The sequence below is a fragment of the Crocodylus siamensis genome, chromosome 3 (genome assembly GCF_052110815.1).
Source record: "Crocodylus siamensis isolate JL-2025a chromosome 3, ASM5211081v1, whole genome shotgun sequence".
Classification (NCBI taxonomy): domain Eukaryota; kingdom Metazoa; phylum Chordata; order Crocodylia; family Crocodylidae; genus Crocodylus; species Crocodylus siamensis.
This window is the reverse complement of record NC_143397.1, coordinates 135943739-135956798: the sequence shown is the minus strand read 5'-3', so window position 1 is coordinate 135956798 and position 13060 is coordinate 135943739. Positions and strand designations below refer to the sequence as shown.

At 40.3% G+C, this 13060-nt stretch overlaps 1 protein-coding gene across 3 annotated transcripts in view; it reads right to left on the bottom strand.

Annotated features, from left to right (window-relative positions):
• Positions 1-4357: 4357 nt before the first annotated feature.
• Positions 4358-13060, bottom strand: part of SLC12A7 (solute carrier family 12 member 7) — a 147823-nt gene continuing 139120 nt past the window's right edge. For 2 of the 3 annotated variants that reach the window (XM_090039288.1, XM_090039291.1), the window contains exons 23-25: positions 12948-12962; positions 8244-8377; positions 4358-6918 (exon numbers count right to left, since the gene is read on the bottom strand). In XM_090039288.1, coding sequence (XP_089895414.1) covers positions 6827-6918; positions 8244-8377; positions 12948-12962 — 241 coding nt within the window. In that variant the 3' untranslated portion in view covers positions 4358-6826. The remainder of the gene's footprint in view (positions 6919-8243; positions 8378-12947; positions 12963-13060) is intronic. The other variant, XM_090039290.1, reaches the window with a different exon arrangement.

Here is a 13060-nt window from a genome sequence, read left to right as displayed (position 1 = left end):
TAACTACATCTACATTTACACCAGTGAAGTAGCAAAAGGACCAAACAACATGCAGAAAACAAACCTATTAAAGATGCATGGCTTTTTAAAGGTCCTTCACTTTTCCCTAGTTCAGAGACCCTAAGGTAGGCAGGGTGGTCCCCCTGGCGGTCCATCAGGATATGACAGAACTGCAGCATTGAAATGTGAAGGCTTAGCCAATGCTGTAAAGTTACCGTACCAAAAAGGCCAGTACGTTATGAGACGGTCCTGTTCCGGTAGAAAAACGCTGAGTACGCTCCTCTGCAAATGCCTCTGCTATTGCACTTACAGCATTTTCCACACCGTAGACACTCAATAGCTAAGGCCCCAACCACCCACACCTATCAGCCTGCACCCATGAACACAAGGCGGTGAAATGACTGGACTCCACATGGGTGTAGGACCAACTTGCAGAGCTAACTGCTTTGATTGATCTCAGATACACAAGAACTGAACAAGTGAACAAGACCTACGGAAACAGGACGAGCTCCTCAAAACACCCAAAGCATCAGCCAGAGGGATGGGGAGCCAGCGATGTCACAGGGGTCTTTAGCTGGATTGTGGTGGGGAAACAGTAACCTCATGAAGGCCCCGGTATCAGATGTACAGGCGAGGGATGCAGAGCTGAGCTCAGCAGCTGCCATGCCTTTTCTCTAGTTACACTCTCAGAAACAATTATTCACCAAAATGCTCCAGAGGAAAACTAGGAGCTACGGTCATAAACTCTTAGGTTTCAGACTGGATACAAGGAAAAAACTTGTCCACGGTTCATGTGACCAGCCTTTGGAACAGACTCCCAGAGGGGGTGGTGCAGGCATCTACCCTGGAGATCTTCAAAAGGAGAGTGGATGCACTCCTTGCTGGGGTTATTTGACCCCAGCAGTCTTTCCTGCCCAGAGCAGGGGGGCTGGACCTGATGATCTCACGAGGTCCCTTCCAGCTCTAAACTTCTGTGAATCTCCATCTGTGATTGTGGGGCTGCTCTTTAGCTCGAGCTGTGGGAGCCCTTCACAAAGAGCCAGGAAAACACAATTTTCCCTTTGCTCCAAATGACAACTGCCTTGATCTTTTTGGCTAACCCAAAATGTGAGAGAACGATCCCTCTGAGCATATCACACAGTTGGTTCAACCTGAACTGGAAGCTTCCATTGAGTTCTGAAGAGAAGTTCACTGTTCGCAAAAAAAAAAAAAAAAAAAGAAAGAAATTGAGGAAATGCCTGCAAGCCTTGTTTGGTTTTTTTTAAAAGAAAAAAGGGGGATTTCAATTTTGTCAAGACAAAGCCCTTAGAAATTGTAGGTGTTCCATTTGTGATTTTTGAGGGGGGGTTTGGATTTTGTTTCTTTTATATGCAAACTATTTGCCGAAATCTAAAAGAAACCATGAAATGTTTTGGTGTTGGTGAATATTCAGGTTTCCCCTCTCAAAAAAGGCTTTGACCATTGCATTTCACATAGCTTTGTTCAAAAGGAAGTTGGGCTGGAACAATGTGCAGAAGCTCTCCTATCGGCACCGTCCTTTGAGGTACCTCTGGGCTCACTGGTTGCACACAGAGCTCTTAGGATGGAGATTCAGGATCTTGTCTGGCCAACCAAAAGTAGGCCCTTCCAGTGACTCAATGGTATTGCCCTGTCCCGAGTAATACACTAATGCAATGATTCTTAAGCAGGGTGTAGCAGCACCCCGGGGTACTGTGAAATCCTTTTAAGGGTGCTGGGTTTTGTATAATATTAGTACTGATAAGTGTGCAAATCCCTACTGTTAGGGTAAGGATAAGGATTTTGGGGAACACTGAGTGTGCAACTGAATGAAGGCTTTTTCCTGCATCTCATCAAAAGCTGCTGTGGATAATATATTAGAAGTAACTAACTTTGCTAGTGCTCAAGTAAGCGGATTCCTAACAAAAGGATAGGGTGCAAAGTGCACAATGTGTTGTGTAAACACAGACCAATGGCTACCGTTAGGGGGCAAAGCAGAAGCAAAGCCTTCGAGATGTTGCTGAAGTCAGCAAAGAACCAATGATTGACTGAAAATACCCAAGTTCATGGCTTTACGCCATGGTATATTGTATTTTATTTATTTCATGCATGGTAACCATTCCTACTCACATCATGTAATATGAAATAAATGAAGGTTGAAATAAGATATTTCAGCTATTCAGGGAAACTGGCATTTAGAATTGATTAAAGAAGCTTACTTTATTTTGAAGATCAAGGCGTTTCCTTTTTGCTGCAACAGAATAGGCTGACACTTTGGGCAGAATCCTATTTCACCTAATGGATGACTGAAGCGCAGCTTGAGACCAACTGAGTTACTCAACTGAAGCATAGGGACCATTCCATAGTGGGTGCAAGTGCCCCCAGAGACATGCACTCATCTCCCTATTCATGAGGGCTCTTATGCACCCAGAGTGGATGTCAGAATGTGTCCTACACTTGAGCTGGGTAACTCAGAATTGGTCACAAGCTACATTTTTGGTTGTCCACAAGGTTAGATGGAATATTGCCCTTTACATCGGAGTCAAATACATCAATTATGTTAAGTCATATAACATGTCAGGAAGAGAGAGAGATATTTATAAACATACAGATTAAAAACACCAACAAAATAAAGCTTGAAATTAAATTTCAGAACTCCCAGAACTTTCCCAAACTAAAATTCAGTCATACTATCCTTTCTGGTGAACATGGAATTAAGGTTTGACCAGTCTGAGAAGCGACCAGCTGAGCTACCTTGGGTCACAATGCTCCAGTAGCTGTAACCCAAGAGGCACTGTGGAGGAATTTGGCTTATCCTGGCTCTGGGATTTTTCAGTGGTTAGCAACATCAACAGGGCTTTTCCTTGATCATTCCTTGAGACTGCAGAATGGATGTCTTTAGCACTTGCACACATTGCAAATAGACAGATATTGTGCGACTGTCTTTCCTGAACTACAAAACATAAATATGAGAATCCCTTTTGCTATCATCTTTTCAGAGCAAGCAAATGATCAATAACAAATCCATTTATTCAACAAAGTTTGCTGCCTTCTGAGAAGAGCAAGTGTGGGTGCCCATTAAGAAACACCCTAAAATCCAACCCCAGCCCATCTACGAAGACCACACAAAAGAGCTCCCGGCCCCTTACTAGACCCCCTTCCCCACAATAAGAGTTCCTACCCCCTACAATAAACCTTAACCCTTGCTCAAGTACCTCTATTGAAAGTCTTCCTAAAATTTAGACACAGGCCCCTTAACAGAACCATCCCTCCCATCTACCAAGCACCAAGCTACCTACCCACACACAATACAACTAAAATACCTCTAGGGACCTACCAGAGTCAAACTTGGATTCATTAACTTGGACTCATTCTTTAAACTGAGCTGAGAGCCCAAACATAACTATTACTGAAGTGTAGGAGAACTGGGGACTAGTTTACCCTCAGCAAATGCCTGAGAAAAAACTGGGGGGCAGGCATTAAAAATGAAATGAAATGAATCACAAAAGAGATACCGTATTAAAATCAGAGGGAAGCTAGAAATAACACTGAAAAAGAACACAAAATGAAAAATAAAGATGTCGTGAACATACACAAAAACGCTTTAAAACCAAAACTATCTGGAAAAAGGTTGATTAAGCTAACTTTTCTTTTGGATAGAGACAACCATTTGTCTGAGTTTGAGTTCACAATTTCTCTCTTCCCACAATCCCCCACCAAAATCATGAACCAAAAATATGCATCAATAAACATATCTGTTATGCACAGATAGTACCAATGTGGATCTTCACCTGTCACTTTTTTTTCCTTTAAGAGTACCATGTATTATACAGACTTAGTAACATTTTTATCCATGTGTTAACACCTGCTTAAGCCTGAATAGACATATTATATTCTTTATAAAAAGCACATTTACAAATTAAAAAAAGAATGATACAGAGATAAAAAAAAAGGTCTTGTGTGGCAATATTGAATCTTATGAATACAATCAAATGCATTCTGAAAAGGTGTGAAATCAATCAATGTTTTTGCTGAGATTTTTCCCCCCCGATAGACACTATATCCAGTTAATTCTTATAACAAAACAATCCAAGGCGTGTGTTACACTCATACATATTATTTAGAGTCTGGAACTCAAACTACTCCATGTAATTCAATATCTTAAACCAGAGACTTGAAAAGCAGCATTAAACTGAAAACATACAGGTTTTGAATACACTTTGGGAAAACCATTATAGCAAATCTGTCAGAACAGGGCCTGGAATATTACATTAATTTCTAAGATATCATAATATCCTATTAAGGCAACAGAAGCGATCTATTTTTGACAAATAAATAAGTTGTAGGTCCACAATATATAGGCAGTCACATGTTTTTTGTTTTTATTAGCCATGATTCATTTGCTTAATTTTCATAACATTTCTTTTATGGACTTATACTTTTTCACATAAAAAACTTAGTGGAAAAAACTTCATATTTGCATACAGTAAAGACCATTGATTTTGTAAACTCCTACTTCCATTCCAATGAATGGAGAACAACAGATAGTAATGCATCAAGGTGAGTACTTTCTCCTCTGGTTCATATCTAAACATGTCTAGGTTTTTACTTACACATTCAACACAATGCAAGCTTTCTTCATTACAATTTAGTTACACTAAAGAAAAAATATACATTTACTGTTTTTGAAAATTTAGTTTCAAGTCTTGTGTGGCAATATTGAATCTTATGAATACAATCAAATGCATTCTGAAAAGGTGTGAAATCAATCAATATTTTTGCTGAGTTTTTTTTCCCCTGATAGACACTATATCCAGTTAATTCTTATAACAAAACAATCCAAGGCATGTGTTACATTCATACATATTATTTAGAGTCTGGAACTCAAACTACTCCATGTAATCTAATATCTTACACCAGAGAGTTGAAAAGCAGCATTAAACTGAAAACATACAGGTTTTGAATACACTTTGGGAAAACCATTATAGCAAATGTGTCAGAACAGGGCCTGGAATATTACATTAATATCTAAGATATAAAATATGTAAGTATCTGTAAAAAGCATTGCTCTACCAAGACTTTGATACAACAGTCATTACAGTGTTCTCAAACAGCATACAAAGAGTGAAAAATTGACACAAGTGGAATGCTAGTTTTAAAAAGCACATTATCTACAACTGAAACTATACTTCATCAATGCAAATTTATAGAAAATATTCCGCTGAAAAGCTTATACTGAAAATATATTGGCAGATCTTAAAAAATATTTTTATTATCAAAATTAGTTTATTTATTTTTACATATTGCACTATATGTCTTCAGTGCATTTACGATACACCTTTTTTAGACCAGCACATTCCTTTGGTGCTATTATGATTTATGTATCCAACAGATATTTTCAGTATCAGCCAACACTAGTAGTCAAAACAGTTGACATGTTAATTTGCAAGATGGGGGAGGAAGGAAGAAAGGAAATATTTTTATATTTCACAAAACACTCGAATGCAGAGGTGCATCATTGACAAAAAGTTAAAAATAACTATTAAAACACATATGCATGTGAACTATAATAAATGTTAATTAAACAACAAATCTCACAGCTCAAGTGGCAAGTTATTCATTTAATCATTTATGTAATTTATAAATACCGCATTTTTCAGAATATCAGACTTCATTTTGAGAATAACCCAGAAATATGGCAGCTGTGCCTGAACGTAGAGCAGATCATGAGACTTGAATGTCCAAAGGAAGCCTCCGTGTTTTCCACACTTTCATACTATCATCTGAATCAGAATATTGCAAAGTAGTGTGTTAAACTAAATTCCTCACCTGCCACCAGGTAAAACAGATATGTGGCAAATGAAAGCTAATGCTATGCTGTGTAGTGCTGTGCTCAGTTGTTCCCCTCCCATTGCATGTGTCCAGCAGCCAGGGGAGCTTGGTGCAATTAAGAACTGCAAAACAGTAGTGGAAAGACTGCTCCAAAAGGCACCACCAGCTCTAACAACTACCATGGAGCCATTTGCTACCCAGGGAACCCTGGGTGTGCCACTGTGTACAATGTGCGAAAGCAGATAGAGCAGCCTTACCATCACCTGAAAACCATCTCCACAAAGCAGGGAAGCAAGACTACCATCATGGGACTCTGGGTGACTTCACATAGTTTTCCTACAGTATACAAAGGTCATTTAATGGAATCAGGGCTGCTGGTCACAGCCAAATTCTGGACTATTATTTAACCAATTTTGAAATCAAGTTATTCCTTCAGGTAATTCCAATGTCAAATACAAAGTGTCAAATGATTGTGCCCACTTCAGAAACAAATGTGAACAATGAAGCAGGGCAGCTAAAATTAAACTATGACTACCACCGTAACAGATACGCAATAGCAGCATTTTGGTTCAGAAGAGAGAATAAAATCAGACCATATCTTTTTGTCAGATCTTGCCCGATTTGTTCATTAAATCCTCATGCCATCATCTACTTTTAGGTCATATCCTTTTATACATTGAAAATGTTAACTACTTCATCTTGTATGAAAATTACCTTTTTTTTTCCCCTCTAGGCCTTCTCAAGATCATTAAAAATGGCTGCTTTTTTTCCAGACAAACACTATACTGATCCCTGCCACTTATTAAATAATGCAATATGTACATTTCTTTGACAAAGACATTTTCAATGCAAGAAACCCTTCCAGAAAGCTTTTTCTGAAGGAAAGCAGAACGCATACTAATAAGATTCAGCTGGTGTATCATTTCAAGTTCCCAGGAAATCTCATTACAACTGTTCACACAACCACAAGAAAATCTTTGCCCAGTCAGTAATGGCATTAAGAGTAAATGGTGATCACTTCACGTCCACCACCACGCACCAGAAGAACCCTGTTCAGACCGTCTGTCAGAACTTCCAAGAACTCCATGTCTGGCAGGCAAATAAGTTAAGGCTTTACACAATTACAGAAAAAGAAGAAAAAGTTGCCTTTAAAAAAATACTGAAATTGTAATACATTTAGAACCATTGGGGTTTTCGTCCCAATCATGCATGCAGCCTGACTGCACAGATAAAAATGAAGGAATAAAGGCTCTGGACTTCTGCTGCATATCTGTACAATGTCCTCTAATCCCCCTCTCACCCTGAACTATTAAAAAACAGTGTTAAAGGTATTTATTACTAAAGCTTTTATTTAAAAATCTTAACTTTAAACAACTGTGATACTTTCACAGTACTATTATTAAATAAAGATAAAACCTAGCCCACACTCTTGATTGCTAGGGGTGTGTCAAGTGGGCCCTATTCAATTTGGATTTAGCCTGAATCAGGGACAGTGGTTAAATGCATTGTTTCAGATCACTGTCCCCGATTCGACTTAGCCAAATCCAAATCTGAAGATTTGGTTCAGAGAATCAGTAATTCGGACATACATGAAGTTAAGTGTTTTTTCTACATACTTCAAGGCACCAGCGTGGCTTGTGAATACTGTGGTGCTGGGGCCGATGGAGAAGAGTGCGGGGCCTCCACGTGCTCAGTGGAGTGCTTCTGGCCCACTTACGGGTCTGCCAGGGAGTGCCCTGGGCCCCCCCACCACATCCCCTGGCAGACCCAGGGGGGCACAGGGAGGCTTTCCTGTATGCTCCCCAGTGGACTTGGAAGTGGACTGGAAGTCCTTCTGGTCCACTTCTGGGTCTGCTGCTGAGCACACTGGGGAGCCCCCCCATGCTTTTGTGGGACTCTACATGTGCCCCAGCATTGCAGCACTCACAAACCGACTCCTACCTAGAGGTACGTAGGAAAAACATTTAAAGCTGTGTCTATGTCCGAATCAATTTGGAGAAATTAAAGGGTCCTCTGATTTGATTCAGAGATTTGGCCACCGAATTGGGCCAATTCTCTGCCATATCAAATCAGGGACTTAAGTTTCACACAGCCCTATTGGTTACCTTTACATCTGCACATGCTGTTCTTAAAAGGAACAGTTTTCATTAACAAAAATGTTAACAGCATACAATTATGTGATCTTATTATGCTTACTTTATATATACACATACATATACACATGCACACATACAAAAAATAAAACTACACATATACTACCCTATATAGCAAAGTATTAATTATAATTTTAAAAATTAAAGTTACAAAGAGAAAACTGTAACTAATGTTATGTCAAACACACATGCATGCATACACTTTTTTGTAATAAATGACGATGTTTCACATCATTATTGTATCAGTACAGTTTAGGATACAGTTTTCATCCCCTTTTTTGCTTTTTGGAGGTCCAGGCATGTTCAGTAAAACTAGCTGGGCATCTTGTGACTTATTAAGTACTACTCCATTGAGCTTCACAGCAGTGTGCATTCTTCTGACATTTGTCTGATTCCTAATATAGAAAGCAAACATTAAGTAAAAATATTTTTTGCATCCAATAAGTAGTTTGGTTTGTTCAGCATATACTACAGGTTTGTGAAAGAATGAGTTATTTAAGGGTAAAACTTAGAAATTAGTTTGTTGTGACCTATAAACACAAGTACTTATAATAGATTATAGGTACCTATAAACCATCAAGCACAATTTTGATGGTTTATTAACAGAAGAGACATATTTTGAACATAAGACGTTATATAATTTTCTAACACAAAATCTAACACAAGAACTACTGCCAGACCAATTTCTTTGTAAGGCAAGTTTTAGCCAAGGAGACAGAAGAACACAGAAAGGGCTTTCAACACAGAATAAAGACACAAAATTTAACTAGAAGCACTGCAAAATGGACAACAGCAGGATTACAAGTACATAGTACAATTTCCTTCAACAGCCTTGGAAAGTCAAAGTCTAAGATAAATGTCTATGGTAGTATAAAAAAAAAACTTTAAATGAAATTCAGTTTATGAGAAACTGAGAAAGTTGTTAGCTGGACAAGTCATTTTTTCAGTTTGTCTTAGCACATTATGCCATTGTTTCTTCATGCTGTTCATCTGTCTCAGGAAATAGAATCATGCAGACAAGCTTCTCTGTTCATTAGCATGAAAGGGCACAGGGAAGAGAGACAGATTTGGTACACATCACACATGCAGTACTCTAGAAATCATTTTTTTCTGGTTACAGTAAAATTCACTAGACATCTCAGATTATTCTTGTTAGGATGCTCTGTGCCTCCCTCCAAGTTCTCTGGAGAACAAAAATGACTTCTGCTCATGCAGAAAGTAACTATAAAGAGGACTCATGGATGTCATAGGGTAAATTTATATACATGCCTGAAGCTTGCTAGTTAACATGCGTCAGAGCAGACTATTAATAGAGTCTCCTAAAGTGCGCTAATTAGCACACACCAGCAGCCAGTGTCATGTGTATTCAGCACCCCCACTCTTCAACATGGCTGCAGGGGCATGTTAAGTAAAGCTTGAACATGCTTTAGTTAAAGTGCTCCCACTCCCATGTTGAAGCACAGGACACTGAATACACAAGACATGATGGGTACTCTAATTAAAGCACCGCCCCCCACAGCACATGTAAAGATGATCATAAATACTTGGGCACATTCAGGCAATATCTCTTTAGTAGGCAATTTTGTGTTCTAGTGTATAATCTCTAGTCCAGATTCTGAACAGTTTGTGTACGTGTGTGTGTGGGGGTGGGAAATAGGGGGTGGTGGTTCAAGAACACGATACATTCCAACCTCATAGAGGGATATTTCAAGAGGAAGAACTGAGAAAGACTTGCATACAGACTGAAAAACGTGCAGAGGACAAAGTGAGGAAGGTATTACCCGAGAATTTATTTAAGTAGGTGCTTCTTCCCCCATTCCAAACTAAAAGAAACTTTATTCACTTCATTCCTGGGGTTGGTATATGGACAACTGTTGTTGCAAGTGGCTCCTGGATGATCCTCTACCACCACACCTATCCCCTCTGACCCCTAAAGAGCTCCTCCAACACTTTGGAACCAGTACTTTAATAAGAGTAATATAAAGACTACTTGAAGTAATGTTAACTTTTACGAGTCTCTTCTATTTGGGCAGGGGAAGGGGGAAGGGAATAGAACTTGCCCTCACCCTTCCCCAGTGAGAAGTTCCTCTCAAGCTAATGTACAAGCCAAGCACCATATGGATCCCAGATTACAGGTACATGCCATTTTGAGAAAGGGCTAAGATCTATTATTGTTTCAAATATTTTATTGATTCTTTGTCTCTAGTGTTGTTGTTGAAACACTAAAGGTATCAAAGATATGATTTTCAGGCCAGATCCAGCCCACAGAGCTTTGTTATCTAGCTCAGCACTGCCCACAGAGCCAAAAATTTGGTGGCAGGGCAAGTGGTGGCCTCCACCCATCTCACCATCAAATTTCTGGCCCACAGCACAAACTGGATCCAGAGTGCACAGTCACACCATCTGGCCTACAGGTCAGACATTTGGTAGCTGGACAAGTGGCAGGTCCCACAGCTTCAGGAGCCAAGACAATTTCCAGCTCAGTTGGCAGCCCTATCAGATGGGCAACATGGACCCGTGTTACAGTTCCAGTCCATGGATCAGCCATACTCCTAATCTAGCCCACGGACGAGTCTGACATCCCTGCACTAGAGAAAGCCATCACTGACAATGAAGATCCACACAGTTTCATAGTATAGGCACAGTAACATCAGGTTTTGACAAAGTGACATTTGTTACATGATCAATCCCTTGAAAGTGCTCTACAGCTGTGCCCTGACAGAAGTGCATGACTGCAGAGCGCTTTAGAAATGCCAAATTGTGTGACAAATTAACCCTCATGTAATGAGGGTTCAGAAGATGATGCTCCAAAGTGGAACGCCTTCATTAACTTCTGTCAGTCCCTAAGTGCATGATCCAATCAGGGCTGGGCTGATGTAGCCCAGCTCTACCCCGGTGCTGTCTGCAGGAAAGAAGGGGGAGAAAGGTGGGGAATGGGTGGATTGGAGCCCCCCAGGTTGAGGGGACTGGAACCCCCCATCCACCCCTCCAGCACAGGCTGGACAAACCCCAGCCCAGAGCTCCTTTCCCCTCCCTTCTCCTCACTCCCATCCTGTAGACAGCAGCGAACCTGGGAGTGGGGAAGGGAGATGGGTACAGCTAAAGGAGAGGAGCTGCAGACAGATGGGGCTTGATTGCTGCTCTCCCCCTTCCCCCCACCCAACAGCTCATGTCAGTTGGGTTGGAGAGCTGGGGAGAGAGAGGAGGGGGCTGCTCTAACTCATGGCACTTTCTGTATGCATCATACATGTCAGCGCCCATTGTGTCCAAAGATTAAATTGCATTGCAGGAAGATATTTACAAAATGCAGAGTCCAAATACACCTGGATCTCCTGTTGTCAAAAAAAAAGAAAAGAAAAAAAACCCAACATGCTACAAATTAGCAGCATCTTAAACAGGTGCACATGTACCACATGCAGTTTGCAGTGCCACAAGCCACATGTACATGCTGGTCAGGATGTGCCCCTAGTGTTCAAGTTATATTTGTTTTTTCTGTATATGGAGTAGTTATAGGAACTCAGTGACTGATGACTGGCACTTTCTGAAACAAGGGAATAATCTGAACTCAACTTTTGGGACTTCCTGAGATTTACAGAGTAGTAATTTGAGAAGGCTGTAGAAGAGAACAAGGGTAACAGAGGCAGAAATAAAAGTAGACTAAAACAGAGGCCAGAAATATTTTCTGGCCAGTGGCTAGAATGACTCAGCTCATGCCTAATGCAGGCAGGCTCTAGGACCTGGCTACCTCCACTGCTTCTTCCTTCCACCTAGCTGTGGCACAGTATAGAGAAATCCCCTCTCCTGAAGCTTATGGCACCCAGCTGTTGCATGGTGCAGACAGAGTCCATTTGCTACTGAATGCCACCCAAGCCACAGCTTAGCTGCAGCCCACTGACTGTGGATTGCTGACCCCTGAACTACAGTATAAATAATTATTGGAATAGGACCACAGTCAAAAGATGGAATCAATTTCTGGGAATATTCTTGATGGCTGATAGGCAGGTTTATTAAAAGGGGAGGGAGATGGGAAATCAAGTGTCAGTTCAAGACTTGTGACTTTGGAAAAACAGAGGGCATCAACATGGCATAAGCACAGTGCTGGCCTGGACAGCTGATCTAGTTATGAATAGTATAGTAGGGGGTGCACGAAACAAGCTCTATTCGATTCTGATTTGGCCCAAATTAAGGACAGTGATTAGATTCACGATTCGGATCACTGTCCCCGATTTGATTTGGTAAAATATGAATCTGATGATTCGATGTCGATTCAGAGAATTGGCAATTCGGACATAGCTTTAAAAGTTTGGTGGTGGTGGGGGGGGGGTTGTTTTTTTTTTTTCCATACTGAGGTACCAGCACAGCTTGTGAATGCTGCGATGCTGGGATGGATGGAGCATCCCACAGGAGTGTGTGTGGGGGGGCCCTCCATGTGCTTTGATTCAGATATTTGGCCACCAAAAATCGGTGGTAGGGGGACAGGGAAAAAAAAACTGGAAAAACAAACAAACAAACAAACAAACAAACTTGTCTCGTTTCAAGAAGCCTTAGTTTCAGATTTACCAGCTAGTATGAGCCTAAGTTAAATCATGAGAAGTATTCTCAATAATCAATACATTTAAGATGGTTCTGAAGGCGTGTTTTGTTTTTTTGGGGTTTTGGGGGGGGGGGTTTAAACACAAACAAGAAAACCTCTCAAAATACTGATAACAATTCTGCATTTTCCTATCAGCTATAGTGAAACTCAACTATGAATTACTAAAATGGAAAAACTGATGAGATTTAGGAGGTGAAACAGAACAGGAAATACTAGCCTAATGACATTCACATGCCAAGTAATGATATATGAGCAATATGCAAACTGTAAATAATGGGAAGCATAAAAGCATTGCAAGGAGACATGCAATAATATTAAACAAGAACCAGCAACAATCTAAATTGCCTAAATTAAATGAAATTTCAACTTACAGATTTCCCCATTCTCTACAAGGAAGAGAAATAAACATGTTTAAATACATTGTCTTATGCTACCTGGACATTTGTAATACAGCAATTTTAGCTGATAACAAATATTGCAAGTT